The 26,216-nt window shown below is 40.1% G+C and overlaps 1 protein-coding gene across 2 annotated transcripts in view; it reads right to left on the reverse strand.

The window, feature by feature from the left end:
* Positions 1-16,031: 16,031 nt before the first annotated feature.
* vax2 (ventral anterior homeobox 2) overlaps positions 16,032-26,216 on the reverse strand; it is a 35,821-nt gene continuing 25,636 nt past the window's right edge. For both annotated transcript variants that reach the window (XM_032544132.1, XM_032544130.1), the window contains one exon: positions 16,032-16,917. In XM_032544132.1, the coding sequence (XP_032400023.1) occupies positions 16,429-16,917 (489 nt within the window). In that variant the 3' untranslated portion in view covers positions 16,032-16,428. The remainder of the gene's footprint in view (positions 16,918-26,216) is intronic.

Consider the following 26,216-nt stretch of genomic DNA (forward strand, 5'->3'; position numbering starts at 1 on the left):
CACACACACACACACACTGAAATTCACACAGTTACATGCATTCACACACTGCTGCTGATAGATGCTGACATCTGTCTGTCTGGGAATCAACAGCATAAATTATCATAATTCTCTTTGTTACAGAAAATGATTTCATTACCTCTCGCTCTTACAATCATAACTTGCTGTATGTTCCGTCACCTCACCTTGATTGCTGCTTGTTTTCTCTTCAACAAGTGTCAGAGCCAATTTGTTGTTATCAATGTGGAAAATCATTTGACGTCAATTACCTGATTGCTTTGAACACACTGTTACTTCTCCTGAATGCCGGTTTTAAATCCAATCATTTCTGTTTAAATGACAACGATCTTAAATTTATTTCCTGATATTTTTCACTGCGAATGGACAGATTTGAATCAACAACAAATTTCTAATGCCACGAACAGATTAGAGTTGTCATTTTGCATGCACATGACGAGATGCATGAACATGACTTGCTTCAAGTTCAACCAGTAGGGAGATTATAAATATGCTGCGCTGTTAAAGTCTCAGGGGGCAAAGGTCACGACCAGACTGTCTACATATACATGCAGGCTGGATTGAAAACCGTATTTGGTAATTGTTGAGTAAATAAAAACATAAATTGCTATTGTTTTAAATACTGAGATTAAGCTGGTCACAAGTCCTCACTTGCTCTCATTCAGCTGAAACGGCATTGCAGTGTTTAGTTTGTAGAAGGTCTGCAAGACGTAAAAGTCCAGAATCAAAGCAATTCACAAACACAATGTTAAAAGAGAAGATGGGATGACACCAGACAAAACCTTTGGATTCATCGCCAAGGCCACACCCATTTCTCCTCCTCTATTTCTCTCTCTATCCCGCCATCACACCATCACTACAACCTACAACCTTGCCCAACACTCTTTTTTGTCCTTACCTTGATTGTTTGCTCATCCTCTCTGTATTTCCCTCCTTCTATCCATTTTGTTGTTTTCTCATTTATAAATCCTCTAAATTCCTTTTCTGTTTCTAATGTTTTCCCAACATTTCTCTTTCTAAATTTGTAGTATTTACCACTTCTGACCAATTTTGAAACATTTTCTTCCTCAATATTTCCATTCTCCTTTTCCCTCCCACTCCGGACGGGTTCCTCTTCTCTTCCTCGGAATTTCTCCTCCCACTCCCGAATTTTCCTCTCCATCCTTTTTTTCCCACCTCAGTCTTTATTCACTCTTCATCTTTTTTCCTCCTCCTCCTCCTCCTTCTCCTCTCTGAGCAGCTGGTGGGGCCCTTCCATTAGTCCTGACATGCAGAGACACTGATTCTGTAAAGGTCCTGACCCCTCACAGTGGGCTTTGCCAGGGCTTAGACCTACAACACACCATCAACCACACCACACACACACACCAACACAACACACACACACACACACACACACACACACACACGCACACGCACAAACACACACACACACACACACAACACATCTGCTACCCCGGATTCCCCCTGCATGCATAACTCACCCTTCACACAGCACACACTTGTCACACGGAGCTGCGGAACCACACATTTCTGCAGAGTATGATGCCATACAGCAGTACACCATATGCTTGCAGCTCAGATTCACATCACATCACACACACCACACACCACACAACACCCCACACACACACACACACACACACACACAACACACACACAACACACTCTGGCCGGCTTTCATCATGCTGACAAGACCCCTCCCTCAATAGCACCAACTGACTACACAGCTGTTTTATGTGTGTGTGTGTTTGTGTTGTGTTGTTGTTGTGTGTGTGTGTGTGTGTGGTGTGGTGTGTGTGTGTGAGTGTTGTGAGTCAGATGTGGAGTGGGAGAAATCCTGTTTAATTGGACCGCTGCAGGCTTGGGAAAGACCTACAGTCACACTCTTTTTCTCCCCCCCTCCCCCCCTTCTCTCTCTCTCTCTTTTTGTCTTTTTTTGTCTGTACTCTTTATAATTGATTTTGTGATGATCAACAGGAACAGTACAGTATTCTGCACAGCTGCCGTGATTGCAGGTGTGCTTTGGGAATCCACACAAACACAACAAAAAGGGAGAAAAAAAACTCAGAGGCAAATTACTGATCATCATCCATCATTTCCAACATCAGCAAACAAGCGTTTATATAGCCACAGTCATCAGGTGTGCCTGGGATTCAGTCAGATGGAGAGAAAAAAATCAAAGAAACACTGCAGTTAAGCTTTGGAATCAGTCTTTCAGGTTTTACACTGCTAGAACTGATTGACTGACTAGGTACAAGAAACTTTGTCTTCAGTATGATGACAGCCGTAGCAGCTGAACCGCACAACAAAAAGACCTTAAAATAAAGTAATAATGCTGATAAAGTTGATCCTCCATGATATGTCTTTCCCAGGAGTTTCTACATCACTTTACTTAAATTAAATATGCATTTAAATTGTTGAAGCCTAACTTTCACATTTTGCCTTACTTGAGAGTATTTCATTTAATGCAATAACTTTTTTAATTTAAAGGTGCCCTGCCACACAAAAACATCTTTACTTGCATTTTTTGAAATGTGTGAGAGCCATATGTGTTTGTGTCATGTCGTGAGTGTGAAAATGAACTGCTACCTCCTCTGTCAGCGCTAGTCACTGAAAAGAAATAAGCAAAGAAATCAGACCAATTACTAAAGCTGGTCAGTCTGACGTCATGTTGCCTGAGCTCATTACTATTCATCAGCTCGCCCAGTTGGGCTGGGGAAAGGATGCTGATAGCCAGGCTCTCATCGGCTGGCAGTTAGCCAATCAGAGTCAAGCAGGTTAGCTCGTTGAAAATTAATGAGAACTGGCACAAATGGAGCTGAGTCTTCCTGCTGGCTTTCTATACCCCGCTATAAAGGCTTGAAACAAGGTAAACAAAAAATTTTAGAGTCCATGAAATACGTGTGGCAGGCCACCTTTAATTAATTGTATATTGTCTCTAAATAAGGTTACAGCTTCTACTGGACATGTAAAGAATAAAAAAAATACATTACAACGATATCAAAACAATAATGTTAAACCTAAAAACACAATGTTATTTATCATAATTAATTATCAATGTCATTTATTGAAAATTGTGTCAGATAATTTTAAGAGATCAAATGCATTCATACCTAAAAAAAAAAACATTTGTACTACTGCATTTTTGCTTTTGGTGGATTAGTTTGGAATATATTGTTATTACATTTCATAACTGCCTATTTATTCCCTAAAGTAACCTTTAACAAGTTAGTTTGTGGAGAGGTTGTGGAGAGTTAAAATTGAATGAACACAATGCAAAAACTTTCACCAATAAAAGAAAAAGGGATGTTCAATTGCAACTTGACTAATGCTGCATGTGAATCTCTTAGTGAGTTATCATGACTGAACCCATTTGTGTCTGTATCTGTAGACTTTTACAGTTTAGTATTACCTTTACCTCTTTTACTGACATTCTAATTGCTTGTAAGTTCATGCAGCAAAAACTCAAAACTCGGTTTTTGGCAAGTAAAGACAGTTCTTTTATTCTTGTATCGATTTGTGTATTGATAATTAACCACAACAATGATATTAAATGCTGTTCTTCTATATGTGTCTTGCAAAAGAGGGTCTCTGGGTATCTAACACATGTGGACCCAGTGGTCCATCTGAGTTCTAACACACAAAGCTCCTGCTGAGATTAAAACCAGCACACTCTGCCGATTTTCACACTGAAAATAAACACAGTCTCGCCCCCCCTTCTTTACCAGTTTGTCTTGAACTCATTTTACCACTGTTTTCATCCAATCTCTTTCCTTCCAAAGTTTTCTTCTTTCATCTCAGTCACATCTCCCCTCCTTGTTTCCTCCTCTTCCACCCTTCACCTTTTTCTTCCCACCTCCATGACTCCTTCCTCCCACTCTGAGCCCATCGCTGATCACTGTAACTGGCAACTTTGCTTCTCTCCCCTTTTGTGGTGGTGACAAAGAGGGCCGGTGCCCTCTCGCAGGCTATGTTACAGGCTGTCAAATGAGGCGGACACTCTAGGACGGCCCAGCGTTATCTGCTGTGACAACTCAGATTACTTCCACAGCCTCCCATCTGATCAGCACATCCAATTCAATTAGTGGCAATTAGTCCTGGTCCTCCCCCCCCTCTTCTTCTTCCTCCTCTGCCCACCCCTGCCACCCCCGTCCTCACCCGCCCGCTGTGTCTTAACAAAAAAGCAAAGCTGCTGACCAGGTTGGCTGGTGAACAACTTTGCAGCGACTTGTAGCTCCCCCTTCATCCCCCAATTACCCTCAGACACACACACAAAGACTCATTCACACATTCATACTCATATTCACCACCAGAGCACATATTCAAAGTGACACATCACATAGAAACCACAGTTTTCCGCACATAAACTCCCACACATCCAATTCAGCGGTAACACAGAGGGACGTGCATGAATGCAATGCACAATCTGCACCTAAAGAACTACATAAAGAAATTAAAGCATCTATATTCAATATTTTTTATAATGAAAGAGGATCAAATGAATACATGTAATGTGAAAGGTGTTGCTTGGGACGAAACAAAGATTGATCACCTAACTACGCAGTTCCTCTCAGCTTTATGGGACATTTTAGCATCTTTCAGCTAATGTTTTGGGTTTTCTTGGCACTCAACTTTACTTTTCTGGTTCACTCTTACTGCTGTCATTGAGCATTGCCAACAGCAGACAGCTACTTGTAGCGAGAAAGCTCTACCCACTGTATGCTATACCGGCCATGCACCAAGTCAGTTTTGGTCTCCACCAGAACACAACTAAAACAGAGTGAATTGACATACTCTACTTTAAATAAATGCAGATGTTGCTCTGTATCTGTAACTGTTTTGGCATGTCAATTTAAAAGGTTCTAATATGTTTTATTAATGTTGCCCCTGAGTGGCCAAAGCAATCCATTATTGCAGGTTTGAGTCCAAAACTGTAAACCTTTTAAACAAAGCCACTTGCAACCCCTCATCATTAAAAATGTCTACTGTGGTTTTTATCCTTGTTTTATATGAATGATTTTTAGAGGCACAAAGAGGTGAAATTATCACAGATTTGTGCACCAGAAATATGTTTCTTTTCTGCTTTCATCTCCTACTTATCATCTTGTGACCCCTCAGGTTCATTTTGGGACCTTTTTTTGGGAGGGTCCCACTGGTTGGGAACCACTGATCCAGTGATTCAATTCACACAAACAGAAAATAAATTCAAACAACTAAAAAACTTTTGAGACTATGCCAGAAAAAAAGTCTGGTTTGTAGAACCCCTTTTGTGCACCCCTTCTCCCCCTCATGCTCACCCCTTTCCCCCCCAACTGTGGGCCCGCGCACACCTGGCCTTCGCAAATTAGGGCCCTGGAAAACCAGCAAGCGGAGAGAAAAGCGGGATGCATAGTGGAACGAGGGGAAGGGAGGGGAAGGGGGCGATTGGTCGACAGGGTCTTTCAGCATTCCGATGGAGCAAAAAGTTAATGACGGCTCCATTGTGTTGTGAGAAAGCTGGCCGGAGAAAAAGTGTTACAGGGAATCATGGCCTGTGCCAGTGAGCAGTGACAAAAGGGGGCCGCCCATAAGCATGCATTGAGTTTTTACCATATTTATATCGCTTACATGGTTGTTCTATGTCACTCTGAAAAAGTGCACTCAGTCATCCTCGCTTCTGAAACAAAGCAAATGTGTTTGGAGAGGCAATGCAGCAAATACTGGCATGACTTAGTTTTCCTAAGACAAACACATCAAGGTTACAAAAAAAGGTTTCCATTATGTTCTGTTGATTTTTTTAATCATATCCAATCACTTTCTCGCTCCTGAACTCCCTCGCTTGCCTCCCTCTTCATAAAAGCCGCCCTGACACGCCCGCCTTCCGTGCAGGCCTTAATGCATGCTGACAGCTTCCCTCCGTAATTGGTGATCACACCCAGTTGGTTGGTTCCCTAATTTGCTGTTCCCAATAAAGGCGGGCAGCTCAAGGAAAAAGGGGCAGCCGGGGAAGTTGAGCTGTGGAGGTGGAGGTGGGGGTGGTGATGGTGGTGAGGGGGGATCTTTGATTTGTTGGATATAGATACAAGACCGGTAAATACCCTAGGCTTCAGGCCCAACAGTTTGACTAGGCTTTTGTGTTCACATGTCGGTTGAAACACTGAGAGTGGCCGCTCCTCTGCCTCAGCCCCCCCCCCCCCCCCCCCCCCCGCCTCCTCTTCCTCTCTTCGTCTTCCCCAATAATCCCGTCATGAGCCCCTGCTCCAGCTCACTCACTAGCTCCCTCTGTTTTTGGTCAGGCACTGAACTGCTCTGCATGAGGATGTATGAGTGCTTGAGTGTGTGTGTGTGGGGGGGGGTGGAGGAGGAGAGCAGAACGAGGAAATTATCTCTTGTGTGCATGTGTGTCTTTTCCCTTTTCAGGGACTAAACGGATTGCTGCAGTCCAACTGAATGCAGTATGAATGGAGGCAAAAGAATGAAGTGAAGTTCCCAGGTTACAGGTTACGGTCCGGCTAGTAACCTCGGTTCATGTGTGGTCGTTTTTGGCTCTTTTTAGGAGGACACAAATAGGGTAATGGACTGTGTCCCTGTTACTAATTAGGGAAACCTGCAGTGACCCCAGGGGTGCAGAGGGTCAAGCAGAGCCGGATGGGATGATCCAAGTGTGAAACCAAGATTTAAGAATGAGACATTTTCATGTGTGACACCAGCTGCTTTCACAAAATGAAAGGAAAACTTATTTTGGACTTGATTATAGGTACAATATATAAGATATGAATGCAGATGAGGCAGCATTAACCATGACATGTTAAATTTGACACACAACACCCGAAAATACCCCCACATTTGATCAAATGTTCACCTTCCATGATTTTATATTGTCTACATTTGAATCTTACATATGTGCATTTAAATACAATTTGATTTTAGATCAACAAGTGTACTTTCATGTTGAAATACTGGGCAATGAAAATCAGGTCAATGTGTCCCCCCCCCGTTAGCTTTTAGCCCATTCCAATCATAGCTCATCTGTTACTACGTGAAAAAAACATAAAAGTTAAACACAAGCGCAAAAGTGTGACATGGATTAAACGGTTTAACACAAAATGCAAATCAGCAAGGAACATATTATTTTCTAACTATTATTTTTGTTGGATTATAAGCACAGGTTACATTTGAAAAAGGCCCATCGTTTGATTCTGCATGCTACTCTATCAGGTTTTTGGCCAAGGTTGTCAACTCTATCAACCACAGCCAACAACCCAGAATAGTGTTTATCTCATCATGGAATAAGAGTTACTGAACTAGCTAACTAGGAACAGGTCATGAAATCTGCTGTCAAAATCGTTAGCTAGAATATCTTCAGAGACACATCTTTCCAAAAACTACAGTGAATTGTGTGTGGTATCTGCCGCTGTTATTGTAAACTGACGAAACGACAGCAGTTAGGGCAAGCAGTCAATTACAGCTCTTAGAAATAGCTTCCTGGAAGCAACAATGAATAAAGATAAAGACACAAAAAATGTAGTTCTTGATCCTGATGAAGAAAGGCAATCACTCAAAACTGCTCAATAAATGAAGTAACAACAAAAAAGTAAGGGGACACAAACATTCTCAGAAAACTTGAGTTTGTAGCAACTGTGTAGCAACAAGTGACTGACACTTAAACATAAATGGACATACGCCCTCTCTATTAAGATTGTCTTATGCAAAATTGTAGGTGCATTGCTCTTTTCTTTCTTTCAGACTAAATGCTGCGTTTTTCACCACAGACTGCACTCTGCTTATTGTCACCTCACCTGTTCTTTCTTAAAAGGACTTTCATCAGCCGTTCTGAATAACACATTCCTACTCAGTGTTGCTGAATATGTAATGAGCTGGTTGGTTCGGCTCAAATGCGTCACCATTTCAGAGAGTCTTGAAGTATGCAATGAGGATAGAATATAAGAAGGTTTTTGCGCAAAACCTTGCATTTGTTAGCGAAGGAACCACTCTGTTGTTCATTGGCGATGTGCATTATGGTTGATTTGATAGCAGAATTCATTAAGTTTCCTTTAACCCAAGGGGAGTCAGCGGTTTCAAGACTGTTGCGGTTGATGGTGAAAGATCTCGTGTCCTTGAGGTGTAATCACTTTCTGAAAACCCACGGACCTAATCGAGGAAAATGAGCACAGGAATGGCCGCCCCCGCGAAAAGCAGCTTTATAGCCAAGGCCAAAGTAAATCAGAGGCTCTGTTTTTTTCTGATTTGGATGGGTGAAAAGATACCTCTCCTCTCTTTTGCTCGAGTTTATTGCATCAAAGATTAAAATACAATATTTTGTAAAGCTCAACGCTTTACGTCTTCAGCTGCACCACTTTGTATGCACAGGCAAGATTCATTCAGCTCTGTAAAAGGTTGACAAATTGAAAACGAGAACAGTGCAATGATGTGTTGTCAGGTGTGTGTGTGTGTGTGTGTGTGTGTGGGCTCTGACTTTTTTCTCTCAGCTAGCTCTGGAGGTAGAGGAGAATGAGGACTGCAACTAATAATTATTTCCTCTATTGATGAATTTATCTTTGGTCTAAATGCTTGACCCGTGTTAGGCCTTGCCCTGGTGGTGTTGGCACACGGGACTGAATAAACAACACTGTAGCAGGTAATTCACTCCAAACCAGTTGATGGAAACATGCCTAAAACACTCTTTTTTTTTTCCTTGACATTTCAAAAGTTTTCTACAAATTCACTCGATAGTACTAGCGAGTGAGCATGCACTAAACCAGGACCCTCAAACTGAGCCTGTTAATATTTAACATGCATAATATATTATCTACATGTTAATCCACACATTTAACTTCTTTGTCTTCCTTAATATGTTGTGTATTCTTCTTCCCCTGTTTCATCGTCTCACATCCTTCCTTTGCATCATTTGAAAAACATTCCCCCTCTCTCTCTCTCTCTCTCTCTCTCGAAGACTTTTTGGGTCGGTTTGGTTCTCACAGGAATGCAGCTGTGAATCTTTTCGGCGAGGCTAAGCCCAACTCTTGTGTGAATCGTGTCAAAACAAGCAGACATCACTTAGTCCATGAGAGCTGAGAGAGGCAGGCAGGCTTGGGGCCTCTACTGAGCTGTCCGGCCCTTAAGGTCACCTGGCAATTAACCTCTGACTGGGCAGCGTGTCCCCGCCCGGATTTCTCAACATGTCTTTTACTCTTTTCTTTGCATATCCACTCCCAACCCAGTCTCACGGCAGTTTGTGAAATGGTCACGTTATTCGATCAATTGATTCGTTTACATGGACACATTCATGTCTTTTTCTCCCTGGTGGTGAGCAAGAATTTCAATCTGATGTATTTCCTTTTGTTTGGACACTACTTTTAAAGTTAGTGCATGATACGCTTTCATTTTGACGTTGCAGCTTTTTGCTTTGGTTGATCTGTTTCTTTCAAATAGTGAAGATGAGAGACACCTTCAAGTGGGTGGGACACCATGATGAAAAGAAATAATCTGTTAAAGCAAAAACGTATCAAATCTAAACCGTAAAATTCATGCTGAGCGAAGTTGCTCAATAGTTGACAAACACAGCTACTAGTTCATCATTTTCCCTTTTCATTTTCCTCCTTTAACCCCTCTCTTCGAGCTGTTAAATCAAACTAATCCAAACCCCCCCCCGCCCCCGACTACGAGACCCTTGACCCTACGCACCTCTTTGAATGTCACATGACCGTGCAGGTGTGGAGGGGTCTCTGCCCTGGCCGCCCCCAATTAGTGAGCCTAATTAGTGGCAGGGCCCCCCTGATGGGCCGCTGAGCTGCTTTATAGGAGGAGGAGGAGGAGGAGGAGGATGGAGAAGAAGGAGGAGGAGGAAGGAGGAGGAGGAGGAAGAGGAGGAGGAGGAGGAGGAGGAGGAGGAACAATGGGGGAGGTAGGAAAGTGATGCATTCCAAAAGGTCTGTGGACCCTCCTGAATTACACACAAACACATACGGTGGCTGTTTAAAGAAAAAACAGAGCCAACATGGAGCTGAGAGTTCATTTGTTGAAGCACAACAAACAGCCTTTGAGTGCTGATGTGGAATTGATCCGGAGCTCACTTTTAAACATGAGACTAGTGGGAAGGATCATGTGCATATGACAGACAACATCTTTTCTTTCGATTTTTTCTTTGGATTGAACTGTGAAAAGTTGTTTCAAAGTTGAATACAAACATTTGATTTGTCCCCATTTATAATTTTTCCTGTGAAGATGTGTTATACGTTACAACATGCATTTTACTGCATAATATATGTCTATTTCATTTCATTTCAACATTTTTTTTTAAATTACGTAATAGGAAATACATATTTAATTCGGTACTAATTACTGGAAAATAGAGATGAGGTTCTAAGTCAATTATTAGAGTTTGGTCAGTGTTGTTGACTTTTTAGGAAATTAAGGAATTTACTCAAATATTGTTATTCATTGATTATTATGCTTTTATAAGTTTATTCTAATGAGGAGTTGTAGCTTTTCTATAGACCAAGTTCACGTGTGCAGTTTTAGCTAACCTCCTGTGCTAAAAGACTACATTTTAAGTGGAAATAATTAATTGGAAAAGTACCAATTAATATGTTTTTCTAATGACCTAATTGCCCTTTCAAAGAACCTTTTCATGGAGTTATAGTTACACATCCAATTTTTTCCATCAATTATTTAAGAAACAATTACAAATTACTTTGTAATACTGTATAACAATAATAATAATACAATATTATTATTATCATTATTTAGTTTTTACCATGACAAGCAAGTATACTTTTGTATTTCTCTGCTCCACTTTTCTCTCTCCGTTCTGCTGCACACACAGAGCAAAAAGCACAACCTTATATTTATTGGTAAATATGGCCGCTGATGAGAGACTAGCAATTAAAACCACCAATAAAAACCAAATTAGTGGAGCTCTGTTGCTCCTCACTGGAAGCTGTTAACCACCCCAGTTTCTTCCTCTGCTGCAGGGCAGTTCCTCCCGTCCGTCCACTCCTCGTCCTCCTCCCCACCCCTGAAACAGGCCACCCATCTGGTCTCCTTTCTGCCGGCCCTCTCGCCTTTTCGTCGCTCAAATAAAGGTGCCAATCACTATAATTGGCACCCTGCAGATCAATTGTCCCAGCTCGGAGAAGAGCCCCTCGCTGAAGTCTGGGGGATATACGCTGTGTAGCGTGTTTCCTTAACAGCTTTGGTAAAACCCATACTTATTCTTTATATTATTTGTTATTTATTTAAAACATTGTTGGTTGAGTTTATAGGAAATGATCAAAGTGTGAGTTAGCTGACACATTTGAGGTTTAAATCAGTCAGCTGAAGGGTTTTTTTTGTCTACTGAACAAAGACAGAGTGTCACATAGCCGGCATCCCTGCTTTTTTGATCCAGGTGACATGCAACCTTGACAGCTGCTGCATCGCAGGCCTTTAGCTAAGGAGATCCAAAGTGTTGTTTTTTGCAATACCAGTTTAAAACTACTTTGCTGCATGTAAAACTCCTGCGTTCCCAATTTCACTTACAAGCAAAACACATACAAAAGTATGAGCATCAAAACATATTCAAAGTATCAAAAGTGAAAGTCTTTGAAACATCACAGTTAAAAATAAAATTAACGAACAAACTAACAATTTTGTTGTCTTGTGCTATGCTAAAATTGCAACTACTCAAACTACAGGATCAAGTCTTTAGGTTCTTTCTAAAGAGATTGTCAGGCTTTAAATTAGTACCCGACTTTTAGTTCTAGAACCGTTTGGTTGAAATGGTCTACTTTTTGCACCCGGCTTTTCAATATTATTAAAAAAAATCATATTTATTGTGTGAATGTGTATGTGTGTGTGTGTGTGTGTGTGGGGGGGGGGGTGAGTTAAATGAAAGTGAATAGTTAATTAAACTTGTAGTTTGACCAGCAGTCCTGTGTTAAAAACAAAAAAAAACAAATGTTCCTCCACTAGCTTTTCATTTCAATAAAATATTCATTTTTGTCATGAAAAAGAGATTTATTTATTACAGCAGGTTAGCCTGAGTCACATTTTGTAAAGTATATTCTGATATTTTCATCTAATCAATGTAGGGCATGTCAATTCCATCTGTGTGCCATCACCCCAACCGAAACTGAATTCAAAGTGCAAAGCATTTGAGGGCCTCCACAAAGAGACCTGAAAAGGTGAAATGTCCACTGCCTTGATGTTTTTGCCACAGTGGTGGGAAGGACAAAAAAGCCAAGGTTTTTTAATAAAGCCGCTAGCGAGCAAAGGAAACCCCCAAATCAGTGTGAATAGAAAAGGCTCAAACATATCAAAAGATGTCAAACAGATTTGTAGATTTGGTTGACTGATAACAGAAACTCATATTTGTACTGAATAGTCCTCTAAAAGCAGTCAGATTCATATCACACACACCTTTGTGGACAGCAAATGAGGAAATAACTTTCTTTTCTCGATAATACAGGCTAAAAACTGTCCACAAGCATCTCGGATTTTAGATTGCGTGGCCTTGAAGCAGGTGAGAGAGTGAAAAAACAGAACACAGGAGGCAAATTACATAGACATATATTTATATGCATATGAATAAAAATACATATACATATTGTACAATATCTTGACCGAGCATAGAAACTGCTCTGTCGGCCCAGAAACAGAAGTAAGCCTCTTTAAATAAGTGCAAAATGTTAATGAGACAAAGAATTGTAAAACATACTGTATATAAAGTCTTTTTTTCTGAAGCTTCTGTCGCATTTAGTTTATCCTGTTAAAATTACATGGAGCGGACATGGAGATAACTTGTGCAAAGACCCATTTATATATATTCATATATACGTTTATATCTATGTACATAGAATTTGTTCATGATAAGTAGTAACTGGTGCCATTAAGTAACTTTGACTGCTTAAAGAAAAGAAGTTATGGCCTTTGCAGGCATTGGCTGTGCATAAAAGAAAAAAATAAATCAGTTCACATTTTAAAATAAAGAAATCTTTCCACACAATCTCAAAGGACTTTATCCATCAGAAAAAACTCCTGATGCAGCAGTAAGAGACACAAGAAGGCCCTTAATGCTTCTGAGACGGAGGTAACCTAAACAAGTGCAAGATGTCACAGATTGCACACAACAAAAACAACACTTCCACTCAGCTGGAATGAGAAGGAAATCGCCTGAAAAAGAACCAACAGAGGAATGGAGGGGAAAAAAAAAAAAAAAACAAGGCTTTGTTTAACTAATGCAAGGCTTTACAAAGCTTCTTTCTGTTAAAGGGAAGTGGCATCGCACTTCTTTGACCGTCTGCCTCAAGCTTCACGTAGTAGCTACAATACAGTAACTGCAGATTTACAATACAAAACACCACCGTACAGTTACAGAATATGGAGTCAGTGAGGATTCTGAATGTCAAGGGAAATGTGGAGTGTTAGATTTCTCTGTTCCATGATGTCTGATGTTCCTCTCCTGTAACATTGACTGACAGATAACTGAAAAGGAGATCAACTAAGAGAGTTTTACAGAAGATTTACAGTTCCTTTTACCACTATCTTGTGCAGCTCTAAATCATGCGACATTTTCTTTTTAATATTTCCAGCAAAAAAGGGGAACAGAGACTGTTTTGTTTACAACACCGCAGGAAAGCAACTTAGCAATGAAGCAAAACAACTCCTTTTGTGAGTAAAAGAAGAAAAAAAAGCGAGTTTGTGAAAGGCTACGTTGGCCTTATATGAGAAGCAAGCCTCCTGACCTCTCAGCTCCATCGCTCTGCTTAATATTTGATGCCACAGTGTGTGAATTATGGATGGTGCTTATAGAAAATAATATTCAAACAGAACAGGTGCACCGCTGCAAAGAGCCGTGAATGGATAACAGGGGTTTTCGAAGCACTGCTGGGGCCTGAACACAACAACAACAACAACAACAAATCACCTGCTACCAGCCGGCGCTACATGGGTGCAAAAAGGCCCGGTGAGCCGCCAGACGGGGGAAGGGGGGGGGGGGGTTTCCTAAGCTGAGGTCACAACCTTTCCATGCACTTATCTGCAAAACATGCTCTGATGTTTTAAACGTAGCCTGGCCTTTACGAGTGAGCAACTTTGTAAATGTATGTCATTTTTTTATAAATAGCCTAGGTGTCAGGTCTCCTTCAGCGAGTGAAGGGAAAACATATTAAACCTCAGAATGACAGGAGACCTAGAAATGAATAGGTATGTGGGGAAATGAGAAGAAGCAAACCGAGACGTGAGACGAGGTTATGAAAAGGGGTGGGAACTCATCTGACACGCACAAATTGAGGGCAAATTGTAGGGAATTGCAGGTTTTCGCCCGTGAGTTTTGATTTTTTTTTTTTTTTTTTGACAAGCTAAAGCCAATTATGGAGGAAAATACTACAGCTGATCCCGTTTCTTTCCTCCTTCCGCCTGTCGTGCATCGTTTTAACGTATGTTTTGTCAACCACAGAGAAATGCGTCTTAAAGGGAGCTGTTTTCAGATCCTGAAGTAAATTTAGGTTCAAAACAACCTATTAAAAATGTAGCTGAAGGAAAACTGTAGTTTATTTGGAAATAACTAAGGGACGTACTGGCTTTAATTCTGACAACAATGAACTATACTGTAAGGAGTGGGGGGGGGGGGGGATACACAGGAAGGTGTGTAAAAACCTACAAACATAAAGTGCTTTCAACGAGGGGCAAGAAGAGGACGAAGAAGAAGACGAGCAGACGTCTAACCTAAAACATCTAACGGGGGACACATGGCGCGCAAACACAAAAATACCGATTTAAAGAGAAATATCATCAAAAGGACAATGTTTCACGTGTGATGCGGCATCCTAAGCATGCACATTAATTAAGTTTCCTGTGTAAAAATACATAACATATGTCTTATGGTTATGGACATGACCTGATGAAACAGTACTTCTGATTACGATGCTGTTACGATGCTGTTGCAACTTAAAAAAAAGAAAAGTGTTTCAGCAAATTCTACAGCTGTCATGGCTCATTGTGATGTTACATATTGGTCCTAAATAGAGCTGCAACTAACCATTATTATTGAGTCATGTGTCAATTATTTTCTAGATTAAAAATGTGAAAAAAATTGTGATTTACTGTCATTTATAGCAAAGAAAAAGAATAAATCGTCCTGTTTTAGAACCTGGACCTAGAACATTTTTGGGGTAATTTTGCTATATAACTGACAAAAAAAAGGTTTAATGTGTTATCAAAATTGTTGCAGACTGATGTTCAGTTGATGGACATTGATTAATTAACTCAAGGTTGCAGCTCTAGTCCCAACCCCCATGGATGAACAAGATGCAAAACAGAAATCTCTGGATCAAGTGTTGACTGAGACACGATGACTCCTTGAAAAGGCGGCTTTCATTTCCAGCCTACATTTTTCTATAAATGAAAATTGTCCCATAACTTCTGCTTTTATCTTTTCAGACATTTCTGTAAATCAAAGATTGAAAAGGGAATCTGGGTTTAAAAATCATTTTTCTGTTTGACCTAGACTTGCTTCAGTGATTGGAGGACACAAGTGCATCCATCCAAACTTAATCCATAAATGCTTTGGCAGAGTCTAACCAGCTTTTTCACTAAACTATTCTTCTCATGTTCTTTTATATTAAACTTTCAGATCTAGATATGTGATTTCTGCACCATTTGTTCAGATCCTACCACACATTATTTTATACACAAACACAACCAAATCAAGAATTTACAAAAACTACTGCTGGACACCAAACAGATTGATATTAATATGCTACAATTTTTCTTCTTTTCAGTGTTTCTTCCATTTTGTGAAAGCACATCAACTAAAGTCAAACATGGCCACTTGTATACGAATATGTACTGAACTGTGTACGAACAGCTTTCTTTGAAATACCACAGTCTTTTAATTCACACGGTGATTCCGTCTGAACTATCCATGTCAAGTTTTTTTTGCCTGAACAGTAAATGAAGGCCTGTATAGCGAGAACAACAAGCACACACACACACACACACACACACACACACACACACACACACACACACACACACAACAACAAACACAACACACACACACACAGACACACACACAAACTAACAGGACAAAAAGTGAAGAGCAAATTGAAACCACTGCAAAGAGAGCGGTGATAACAACATCTGTCTGTCAGGGTTTACGCAACATACACACACATACACACAGTATTTTTGTAAAAATTCACAAGTTTTTTTTTTATGTGGGGGAGTCTCCATCACATCACGTCCTTTTTTGTGTCAGTGTGTCCCACAGTGCTGTGGCGCAAAATGGCGCTCTGCTCAACTTGGTCTCTTCCTGTTTCTCATGATCCAGGTTGCTTCCGTTCCCATCTGCTGAAGCTCAAGTGTCAAACAGGCTGCAGACTGAGCGGAAACGCTTTTGCAAAGACAAGTTCCTGTACCCTGGTGTCCTAACTTAAGACAGATAACTTAAGAAACTGTCTTCTTCCCTCCCAGATCTGCCTCCTTCCTGTCCAGCCGCATGTACGGCTCAAAAGCTGAAGAACCGCAGCCGTAGGCGGATGTCAGTTCATGATGAGCGCCCCCCAGCAGCGGCATGGAGAAGCAGAGGGAGTGCGGCGGTGGGACGCCCAACCGCGGTGAGGTGCCACCCAGAGAGGGCAGCGAGATCCCAAATGTCCCCCCTGGTAGGGAAATGGGAGGAGTGCTGCTGCTGATCCCCGGAGAGGTGGAGGAGCCTCCGCCTGGGCTGCCCAACAGGGAGCCGTTTGGTGGATGTCGGGGTCCCAGGAGGGCGTTAGGTGGCGGGACGGGGCCCGATAGGAGGCGGCCCTGCTCCAGGAGGCGCAGGATGTTGCAGGTGGCCAACGACTCGTTTGAGGAGGAGGAGCGTTTGTCTGAATCCTTGGTGGTGTCCTTCTTCTGTTTGGTCCGTCGGTTTTGGAACCACACCTTGACCTGCAACAACCAGGAGGAAAGATCATCATTGTTGTACTAAACTATTTGTCACCACTAGAATCAGTCAAATCAGAAATGAAAGAGCTAGTAAACTTTACAAAGGCTTGTCATCACGGTACAACGAATACACATTTTTTATGTGCTATTGATATAAAGAAAATAACTGAACAAAGCTTCTACTGCTAAACGTGATTATAACTCATGAACCATTCACGTTGTTTTCTTTTTTGTAACATTATAACATGCGCTAATGTGTCACTAACTCATTGTGACATTATCCTCTTTACATGGCCAATAGTTTGTACAGGCTGAACACACATGTACAGTAACTGACTTCTTTGAGACATAGCTGCTTGATGCGTATCTACGCAGTAGCATGCTCTGTGAGCTCACGGTTGTAAGCAGAAACCAGTCCTACACGCATAAATGCATGCAGAACAAGCGGAGATGCTGTAATCCCCTGGTACCCGCCATTGGATCAACTCTGTTGTTTTTCTTAGATCATGATGGGTCCCATGCACTTTAACTTCTCCCACACTTCAAGGCTCTAATAGGCCAGAAATGTAGCCTACATATGGGGACGGGCAGTGACGGTAAAGCTATACAGCAGAGTCGGAACATTATGTCCCGATACAGAAAATAGAAAGATATTTAAGTATTGTATGTGTGCAAAAATCTGAAAACGGAGAACAGAAATATGCAAATGCCCCACAAATCAAAGATGTGAAAATTTAAAATAAAATAAAAAACTAAGAAAAAAAACATCTGCACCCATCTCGCCACCCGCAGCAGATTGAGGAAAGCTCGGTGAACTCTGCCTGGCCTTGTTCGCCGTGTTTAATTGATGGATTGCAGCAGCAGCTTTAATGTATAGCGTGAGGAAAAGTCAAGGCTAATGTGGGATGTTGATTGGAGGGCACACTGGGGTCACAGAAGACCGCTGCACAGAGAGCCACCACTGAGAGGAGTCACACACATGAAAAATGTATCCGATGTATTTCACTACAGACCCACTAGAGTATCATCCCTCATCAGCCACTCACAAGATTAGAAACAAGTAAACTGGGGGGGAAAAAACTTAAGAGAACAGAACCTTAGAATGAATGACTTTTTTTGTCCTTGATGTAGTGATGTGGTGATTTTTTTGGATGTGTGACAAGAGTATAACTCATCACTGCACAAGATAAACCTTAAAGGTTCAGTAATACTGAAGCTATTTTGTGAAACCCTATTTGTGATACAGCAAACTCACCAGTTATGCAGACAATCTTTCATTTTTTTCTACATACAATTGGTAATCTGCAGATTATTTTCTCAAATTCAAAGACCCCTCAAGAAATAGAAAATAGTAAAACGACCAACGTCACAAATTCCTAAAGCTCAACATGACGCCTCTCGATTTGTTCCAGCAACTGTCCAAGCTTCAACATGCTCAACCTACGGTTATGTAAAACAGAGAAAAGCAGCAAATTGTCACAATGAGTAGCGGGAATCAGTGATTTTTGTTTGGCATTGTTGTTCTTCTTTTAGAATAAAAACAAAAAGATATTTACATTACATATTATCTCCTGAGCTTCTGATTGGTTAGCGATTTTTCGTAGAAATCCATTAATGTAATCCCTTATAAGTGGGGATTGACAGCAGACAACTTAAAAGGAAACTCCTGTGACAGCAGAAATGTGTAAGCCTGTGAAAGTTTCATAATCTTTTGTTGATCGCACAACAGCCAGACTACACGTGAAAACACACGCAAACAATGTATAAAGCCTGTATGAATGTACAATGCAAACACAGCCGGACTGCGTGAGCACACGCACACACACGCGCACACGCACTGACTTACAGAGGTCACATGTGTCTCAAACACACAACAGTCACACACTTCAAAGAATCTTCAAACACACTGTGAGTTAGTTCTTTTAGTCTGATCTGAGGCTGCTCTTTAATTAGTATTTGGGTTAGACCGGTACAACAAAACATTGACTTCACTGCATAACACTTTCCAACTACTTTTCTTGTCTCTTTCATAGGTTTTTGGCAAACGTAATTTGTGCTGCGAAAACTGTGAGGAGAAACCTTTTAGAAATTCTGCCTGTGCGCACGTTTGTGGCTGAAAGCCTCTCAAATGTAATCCTAATTGCAGAAAACTAAATGTTAAGGTGTTTTGTGACCTTAGGGACACCATTCAAATGTCTGCCTCTAGAGCTTTCTTTGGAGCTATGAAAAATTGGTCAAAGTAACCTGGGTGAAGGCTGAAAACTTGCCACTTTCAACAGGATCGTCAATTTAGAAATTCCCTAATTTTATCCAGCCTCGACAACACAAGCCAACAAACAAGCCAGTCACGTCTAAAACTTTGGCAAAACAACAAGTTTCAAAAAAACTATTAAACTCAGCTAAAGCAACTAAAAACCTTCGTACAGGTAGGAAAACGTTGTGGCTACACATAAAGAAGACAAACACTGATCCCAGGTCTGAAGCCCCTTGTGTTACCAGAGCACCTTCGTGCAGAATGACCCCAGTTTGTCTCGTACAACACCGGAGTGACAAGGAGCTCACCTAATTGGGTGGCATAACTTTTAAGCCGACCATTGCTGTTGATTGTGTGGAGATAATTGGGCTGACCGGTGATAACTATAGTATCACTGCACTCTAAAAAAAGCTAGACAGGCAGCTGGAGTGAGGGAGATCATCGTTTCAGCTCCCGACAGAAATAATAGGATCGGAAAGAATCCACCAGCTCGGACTACTGATGCCATACTGATGCCAAAAAGTCTTACTGTCAAGTCCATTTTATTTATATACAGCCCAATATCACAACATACTGTATCATACCCAACCAAGCACAGAGGGAAGCATAGTGGAGATGGAGGGATACGCAGCAGAAATAATCTCTGCGTTGCTGCTTTATATTTCTTACTCGTTAGATCACACGCTGTCTCATCTCTTTTTCTGCATTTTACTCATGTGCCACCGCCTGCCAAACACCCACATCCCTTTAAAAGCTTTTACTACAGATAAAACTCCCGACCAATCCCTCCCTCTACCTGCTGTGGGCGTGGCTCGGTCTTCTGTTCCCATCACAGTCCTCCTATTCATAGCTGGGTGGAAGATGGGAGGAGAAAAAAAAAAACGCTTGCTGGTGTTTTACAGGGATTTTATTAGTGGGGGAAATGATGAGAAGAGCAGAAAGCAAAGCTGCCTTTAGTACATCTACACTATTGGATGTAAATCCTTTTTAATGGGATCCAGGGTTCAAAGCCGGGCGAGAGATTACAAAAGGGAGATCTGGATCTGGTGTGACCTGCATTTGCCCGGGCTTTGCCCTCTGGACCCCGCCCTGCGGCGCTTGGGCCTACCAGGGCGAGGCCAGGGCATGGGGAGAGACTGGGTGAGGAGGTTAGGACCGAGCTGAGTGTAGCAAATATCCATGTCATTTTGCTTTTAGATCAATCTTGAGTAGTGATTGTCCTCTTTTCACATTTTTTTTCAAATGTTGATTGATTTGATTTGATTTTGATTTAAGGACAGACACCCCAGGTGAATAGGAATTAAAAAAAAAACTAATAGATATCACCATGAAACTTCCCCAGTTGATTAAGACAAATATCTTTTGTATTACAAGTTTTCTGGAATTTTATGTTTAATTATGGATATTAAGCAGTATCTTGTTGAATAAGCGCTACTTTGCCTGCATTTCCAGAAGAGAGAAATCTGAACATTGTAAAAAGCCTTATTTTGTTGACATATTAGAGTAAATGTTTTTACAGAGGAGATTTTTGATATCTCATTTTATCAGTGCATAAATCAGAACATGGTGTCAATCGCCATAGTGGAGATTTCTGGCTCAGAGTATTCCAGACATTTTGCAAGACATTACAGGTGAACAGGGTCAACTTAACTAACAGATATCAACATGAAACTTCCCCAGTTAAAAAACAGTTTTCTGAAATGGTATGTTTAAATATGCAAATGAAGAATTATCTAATGTTGTCAAATTTAGGAGAAATGTGCAGGTGACATTACACAAAATGTAGTAATATAAACACCTACAAGTTTATTTTGGATGTTTTTTTTCCCAATAGTCTGAAAAAGGACAAGCCATGGAAGTAAAAAAAAACACAAAATTGAAAACTGATGGTTTTGCCTGGGGTGTCTCCCCAACACAACGAGGGAACAGCTGCCATTATGTCTGGTGATTTTCTGTGTCCCACCCTGGCCTGTCTGTGGTACTCAGCACAGAGTTTGTTGATTCCTACTGAAGGTGTAAATGTTTAAAAATGCCCCACAAATATATATATATATATTTTTAGTGCTCAGTAATTTCCTGGGCAGCTTGGCTCTGTAATCCTTTAGGAAACATCACTCGCAGGTGTAAATAGTGCATTTGTTGAAGACTATTTTACCTTGTGCATGAACACACATTCAGTGCTCAACTGAGTATTTGTACCAGCAGAACAATGTATGTAAGAGTGACTCAAATAAATGACAGTGCCCGAGTTTACAGTAATAAAGGAACATGCCACCAAGCGCAATGGTGTGACACATTAATGTCTTTTTAATAGTTTTTGAACCATTGAGCTCTGTGGCACAGAGGACTAAGAGACATCAGGCTTTGGCTTGGTCATTATTAGTTTTAGTCCTTTTATGGGCGTTTTTTGACAATTTGAAGAATATACAGTATATGTTATCACCAGCCTTGTCATTTAAGACAGCTTTAGAACAAGTTCATTTCTAGATGTAAATTGCATCTTAAAGAGAAGCCTGTGTACTGATAGTTGTCAAATTACATTTTTATGATTTGCAAAGCAGCAGGAGAGGTGAACAAAGATTTTTTTTCTTTCCTTTTTTTTTCCTCACTTTGCATCTTTATGACAGTATAGTGGTTTAAACATGTCTGTGCCGCTCTGTGTGAAACCCTAATGAACAGTTGATCACAACAAAAGGAATTTTATTTTAAATCTGTTAAAGACCGAGAAATTGTGCCAGCATAACATTAAGAGCATATACGTAAAGAGTGGTTTAAATATGTATACAGTATCTTCATAAGAGACGAGCAGGAAGATAATTTAAATTTTTAAAAATGTGGGTTTTAGCAATCAATTTGATGTACCACGATGTTAGAATTAAAATGAAGACTTATTAATTACTTTTAAAGCCCTCCATGGTTTGGCTTCCCGTCCTGCACCAAGACAAATCATGTATCAGACTGCTCATTTCTTTAAATTTCTTATGCTGCACTGTAACTTTTATTCTTGTGTTTTATGTGTCTATTTTTTAAACTGTCTATTCATGTGTTTTACCGGTTTTTAATGCTTATGATTTTTAACTGTTTTTACTTGTGTTTTATCTGTTTAACTGATTTTGTGTAGAGTACTTTGAATTGCCCTGTTGCTGAAATGTGCTATACAAATAAAGCTGCCTTGCCTTGCCTACAGAGGGACAATTTCCCCTTTTTGTTACGATTCTCCATGCATGACCATTCCCATTAATGGTTTTGTTTTATTGTATCATATTGTATTGATGTTTGAGCCTGATAAGCACTTTGTAACTGTGCTGACTATGAAAATAAAGTGTACTTCCCAAATTACACTTAATTGTATGCTGATAAATCCAGGGAAAGGTATAAGTTATGCTCGTGAGCATATGCCAATAAGTGCTAGTGTTAAGAAATGACAAAATCATTTAAAACACTCAAAATGTAAAAAACGAATGTTTTAAATCAGTAACAATTAGGCCCACTCACTGTGTAATTACAGGCATGCATCTAAAACCTCACACTTCTACACTTACTCTCAAGTGAAACTGCCTATCTTATCTAATTGAGTTCAACTGGAAATGTGTCAAATAAAGAAAGCAAGAAGCAGCAGTAAAGCAAGAACACAAAATCAGAGGGAGGTGGGACGTCACCGGTCTAGATGAAGGATGGGGACAACGAGACACAAGGTAGAATGTATGCAGGGCAATGTATATTCAAGGTCAGATGACCAGGCTGGCATGCATGAATACACAGGCCAGTCGTGCATAGGTCAGCCAATCAGAGGCCTGCGCTGTGAATCCAGACAGCTGTAACAGAAGCGCCACAAACTGGGCTAGAGGTAGAAAGGTTAAGCCAGATCAAGACCTAGTGTACTGATCAACTGGCTATCCATAAGTGTCTATACAATAAATCAGCTGAGCTCTGCCCCAACATGAGCCAAGTTGGAATAAAGACAACGTTCGTATGATTAGATGTTTATAGAATTTTGTATGTATTGTATACTTATATCTATTTTTAATCACTTTACAGCGATGCAGTAAAGCTGAACTGATCTAAGCTACGACGAAGGGGAGCATTAACTACACATCTAATGTGATATAACGCTCTGGAGCCCGGTTGCATAATGCCGATAATGCCATAGAGCGATTGTGACGGTAAAGTCTTTAAGAAGGACACTTGGAGAGTCTTTCACACTTTCTGTGACCCCTCCAGCAGCTTGCTTTCCCTGATGTGACCCTGCTCAGACCCCCTGATCCCAGGCATGTGATGAGCCGCAGCACAATGAAAACTCTTTTCCACGGAGAATGTACCAGGCAGACCAGCGGCCAATCAGCTGCATGTACCAGACCAGTGGATACTAACTATACGCAATGTAATGCACCAATGGCACTGTATGTGACGGACCAGTGGTCGCCATTATTGAAGAAACCAAAAAGTAATGGGCTGAACCAATGACTTACTCAATTGTGTGTGATGGATCAACGTGTCAGTCTTTTTTCAAAACTCTTAGAGATTGTTTTACTGAGGCCAGTACAAATCATTTACAATTAAAATGATTGCTTTTTTTTTTAATGAAAACTGGGGACTGTTGGTAAATTTAACTTTAACTTCCATTTGAAAAATAGGCATGTTGACCTCACAGAAAACGTGTTTCATATTTCATTTTTAACACTAAAAACACACCTGTTGTCACTTGGGACAACATGAAAAAACTAGTCATCTAACATTCGTCTAACTTTGTTGAAAGCATACATTAAAAATATATTTTTCAACTTGTTAAAAAACAAATATTTAAGGAATTTAAGAGACTCTTCAAAGAATTATTTAGGTAAACGTACACATCGAGATGCAGACTTCAAGTTGTGTAAAAGTGCACTAAAACAAGTGTCTATCTCAAGCTAAATTCAATTTGGTTCAAAGTCCTAACACTTCCTGGGTTATTTAACTATATGATCGCTTAAAGTCTCCCAAGTCGGCTAATCCGTGTTTTAATATGAAGGGAGACATTTTCTGTCTGTCCCACTAAACTTTGAAGTAATTTACCTCTGAAAACAGTTTTATTTGCTGACGACACTAATTTAATCTGTTCTGGGGAAAATCTGGAACAACTCTTGGATACACTGAAAAATTAATAGAAAAAGATAAAGCGCTGGTTTGATGCAAATAAACTAGCAAAACAACATTTATCATTTTTGTGAATCCTACAATGAATGTACACAAAAAATTATGATAAATAACATTGAAACGGAAAAAGTAAAAGAACTCAAATTCCTGGGAGTAATAATCAATGAAAAATGATGTTGGAAGCCACATATACATCGTGTAATGGCCAAAATATCAAAATCAATCACAATACTGTATAAAACCAAATACATATTAAAACGGTTGCACTAAATTCTTGCTCTTGGGGGAATTACAGGAATTGTTGGGTCCTTGTAAATTGAAGTGTGGTCTAGACCTACTCTATCTGTAAAGTGTCTTGAGATAACTCTTGTTTTGATTTGATACTATAAATTAAATTGAATTAAAATACAAAGATATTGTTGACTTTAAAACTGCACAAATCATGTGATAACAGCTACCGAACAGTATCCAAGGGTTGTTTCAAATGAGACAGCAAACATCCCTTTTTTGTATTTCAAAAGAAACTTACAAGAACAATTGCTAAATATCACTGCATCACAACCAGAGAAGTTAATTCATGGAACATTATAATGTACAACAATGAGCAATTTTAAGAGACCATTTAAAATGAATATATTGAATGTATACAAAAAGGACTGGAGGTAATAGTATTGCATACTGACTGTATAGTTTCCTGGTCTTATATACTATGTGTAGTTTGGATGGGTTACTATTCGGTTTAATGTAAATAGAAACAAAGCAGATAGATAGAAAGTCTAAAAAAAAACAAATTGTAAATATGTGTATGCATGGCAAACAACAAAACACTCAGTATAGTTTTAAAAAAATCACTTAATTTAAATATCTAATACCAAGAGAGAGTCTGTTATAGGGCTTTTTGTTATATCTTATCTCTTAAAATAGATCTATTGGGAGTAGCGCAATGTCTTTTCTTTTTGATTAATTGCGTTAACTGCAAAATTTAAATATGATTTGTATTTTCAAATGTTGTATAATATCTATGTGTGTGTGTAATGTGATGTCATAAAGTGTATTGTCACACGACAGATTGTAGGATCCCAGGAAGAATAGCTTTTAGCTTGTGCTGAAGAAGCTAATGGGGATCCAAATAAGATTGTAGAAGATTGTGCTGAAATGTACATGGCACTGGGATTTTGAAGGAATAAAGTAGTATTTAGTATTATATCTCTGGCATTGTAGAGTTGGTTTGAAAGCAGCATTTAGACAATGTACGTGCTGAAACTGTGCACTTTTCTTTTATTTTTATAATCTATCAGCATTAGGATTACAAAACAAAGATCGCAAACGGTCACTTCATGTGAGCTATAACCTGGTTCTGCTCTTCCAGTCATTTTTTCACAAACATGTCAAGCATCCACACACTGAAAACACTCTCAAGATCAAGTTTTGTTTTATTACCACACAGCCAGGCTGTTTGAATCCATTTCAATACCGGTGGAATGGCTGTGAAAGCACAGCACATACAACAGCAGTCACCTAAAGGACATAAGTGCAAAAACAAAAAACATAGAGTACACATCCACACTCCAATAGACAATTACAATTAGTCCGACTGTCCCATTCACACCTCCACTCCACCCTTCTCTTCTTCCTCTCTTTTATCAACCCATCCTATTAGACTTTCAACCTGCCTCAAATAGCTCAATATCACCAGCACCAACACATTTTACCTGACACCTAAACCTCAAAGCCCCCCATCACCTTATAACCCCGATCTGGTCCTCCATCACTGCAGCACATGTCCAGCCAGGTTCAGCCAGGGGTTAACCCCGTCTTATAGAATCGCTGGTAGATATGGCTGCCTAATCCTCCTTAGCACAAAAGCACTTGGGACTGTTATAAGGCCCACCTCTTTTTCTCTCGCCATCCACCC

The sequence above is a fragment of the Etheostoma spectabile genome, chromosome 19 (assembly GCF_008692095.1).
Source record: "Etheostoma spectabile isolate EspeVRDwgs_2016 chromosome 19, UIUC_Espe_1.0, whole genome shotgun sequence".
Lineage (NCBI taxonomy): Eukaryota > Metazoa > Chordata > Actinopteri > Perciformes > Percidae > Etheostoma > Etheostoma spectabile.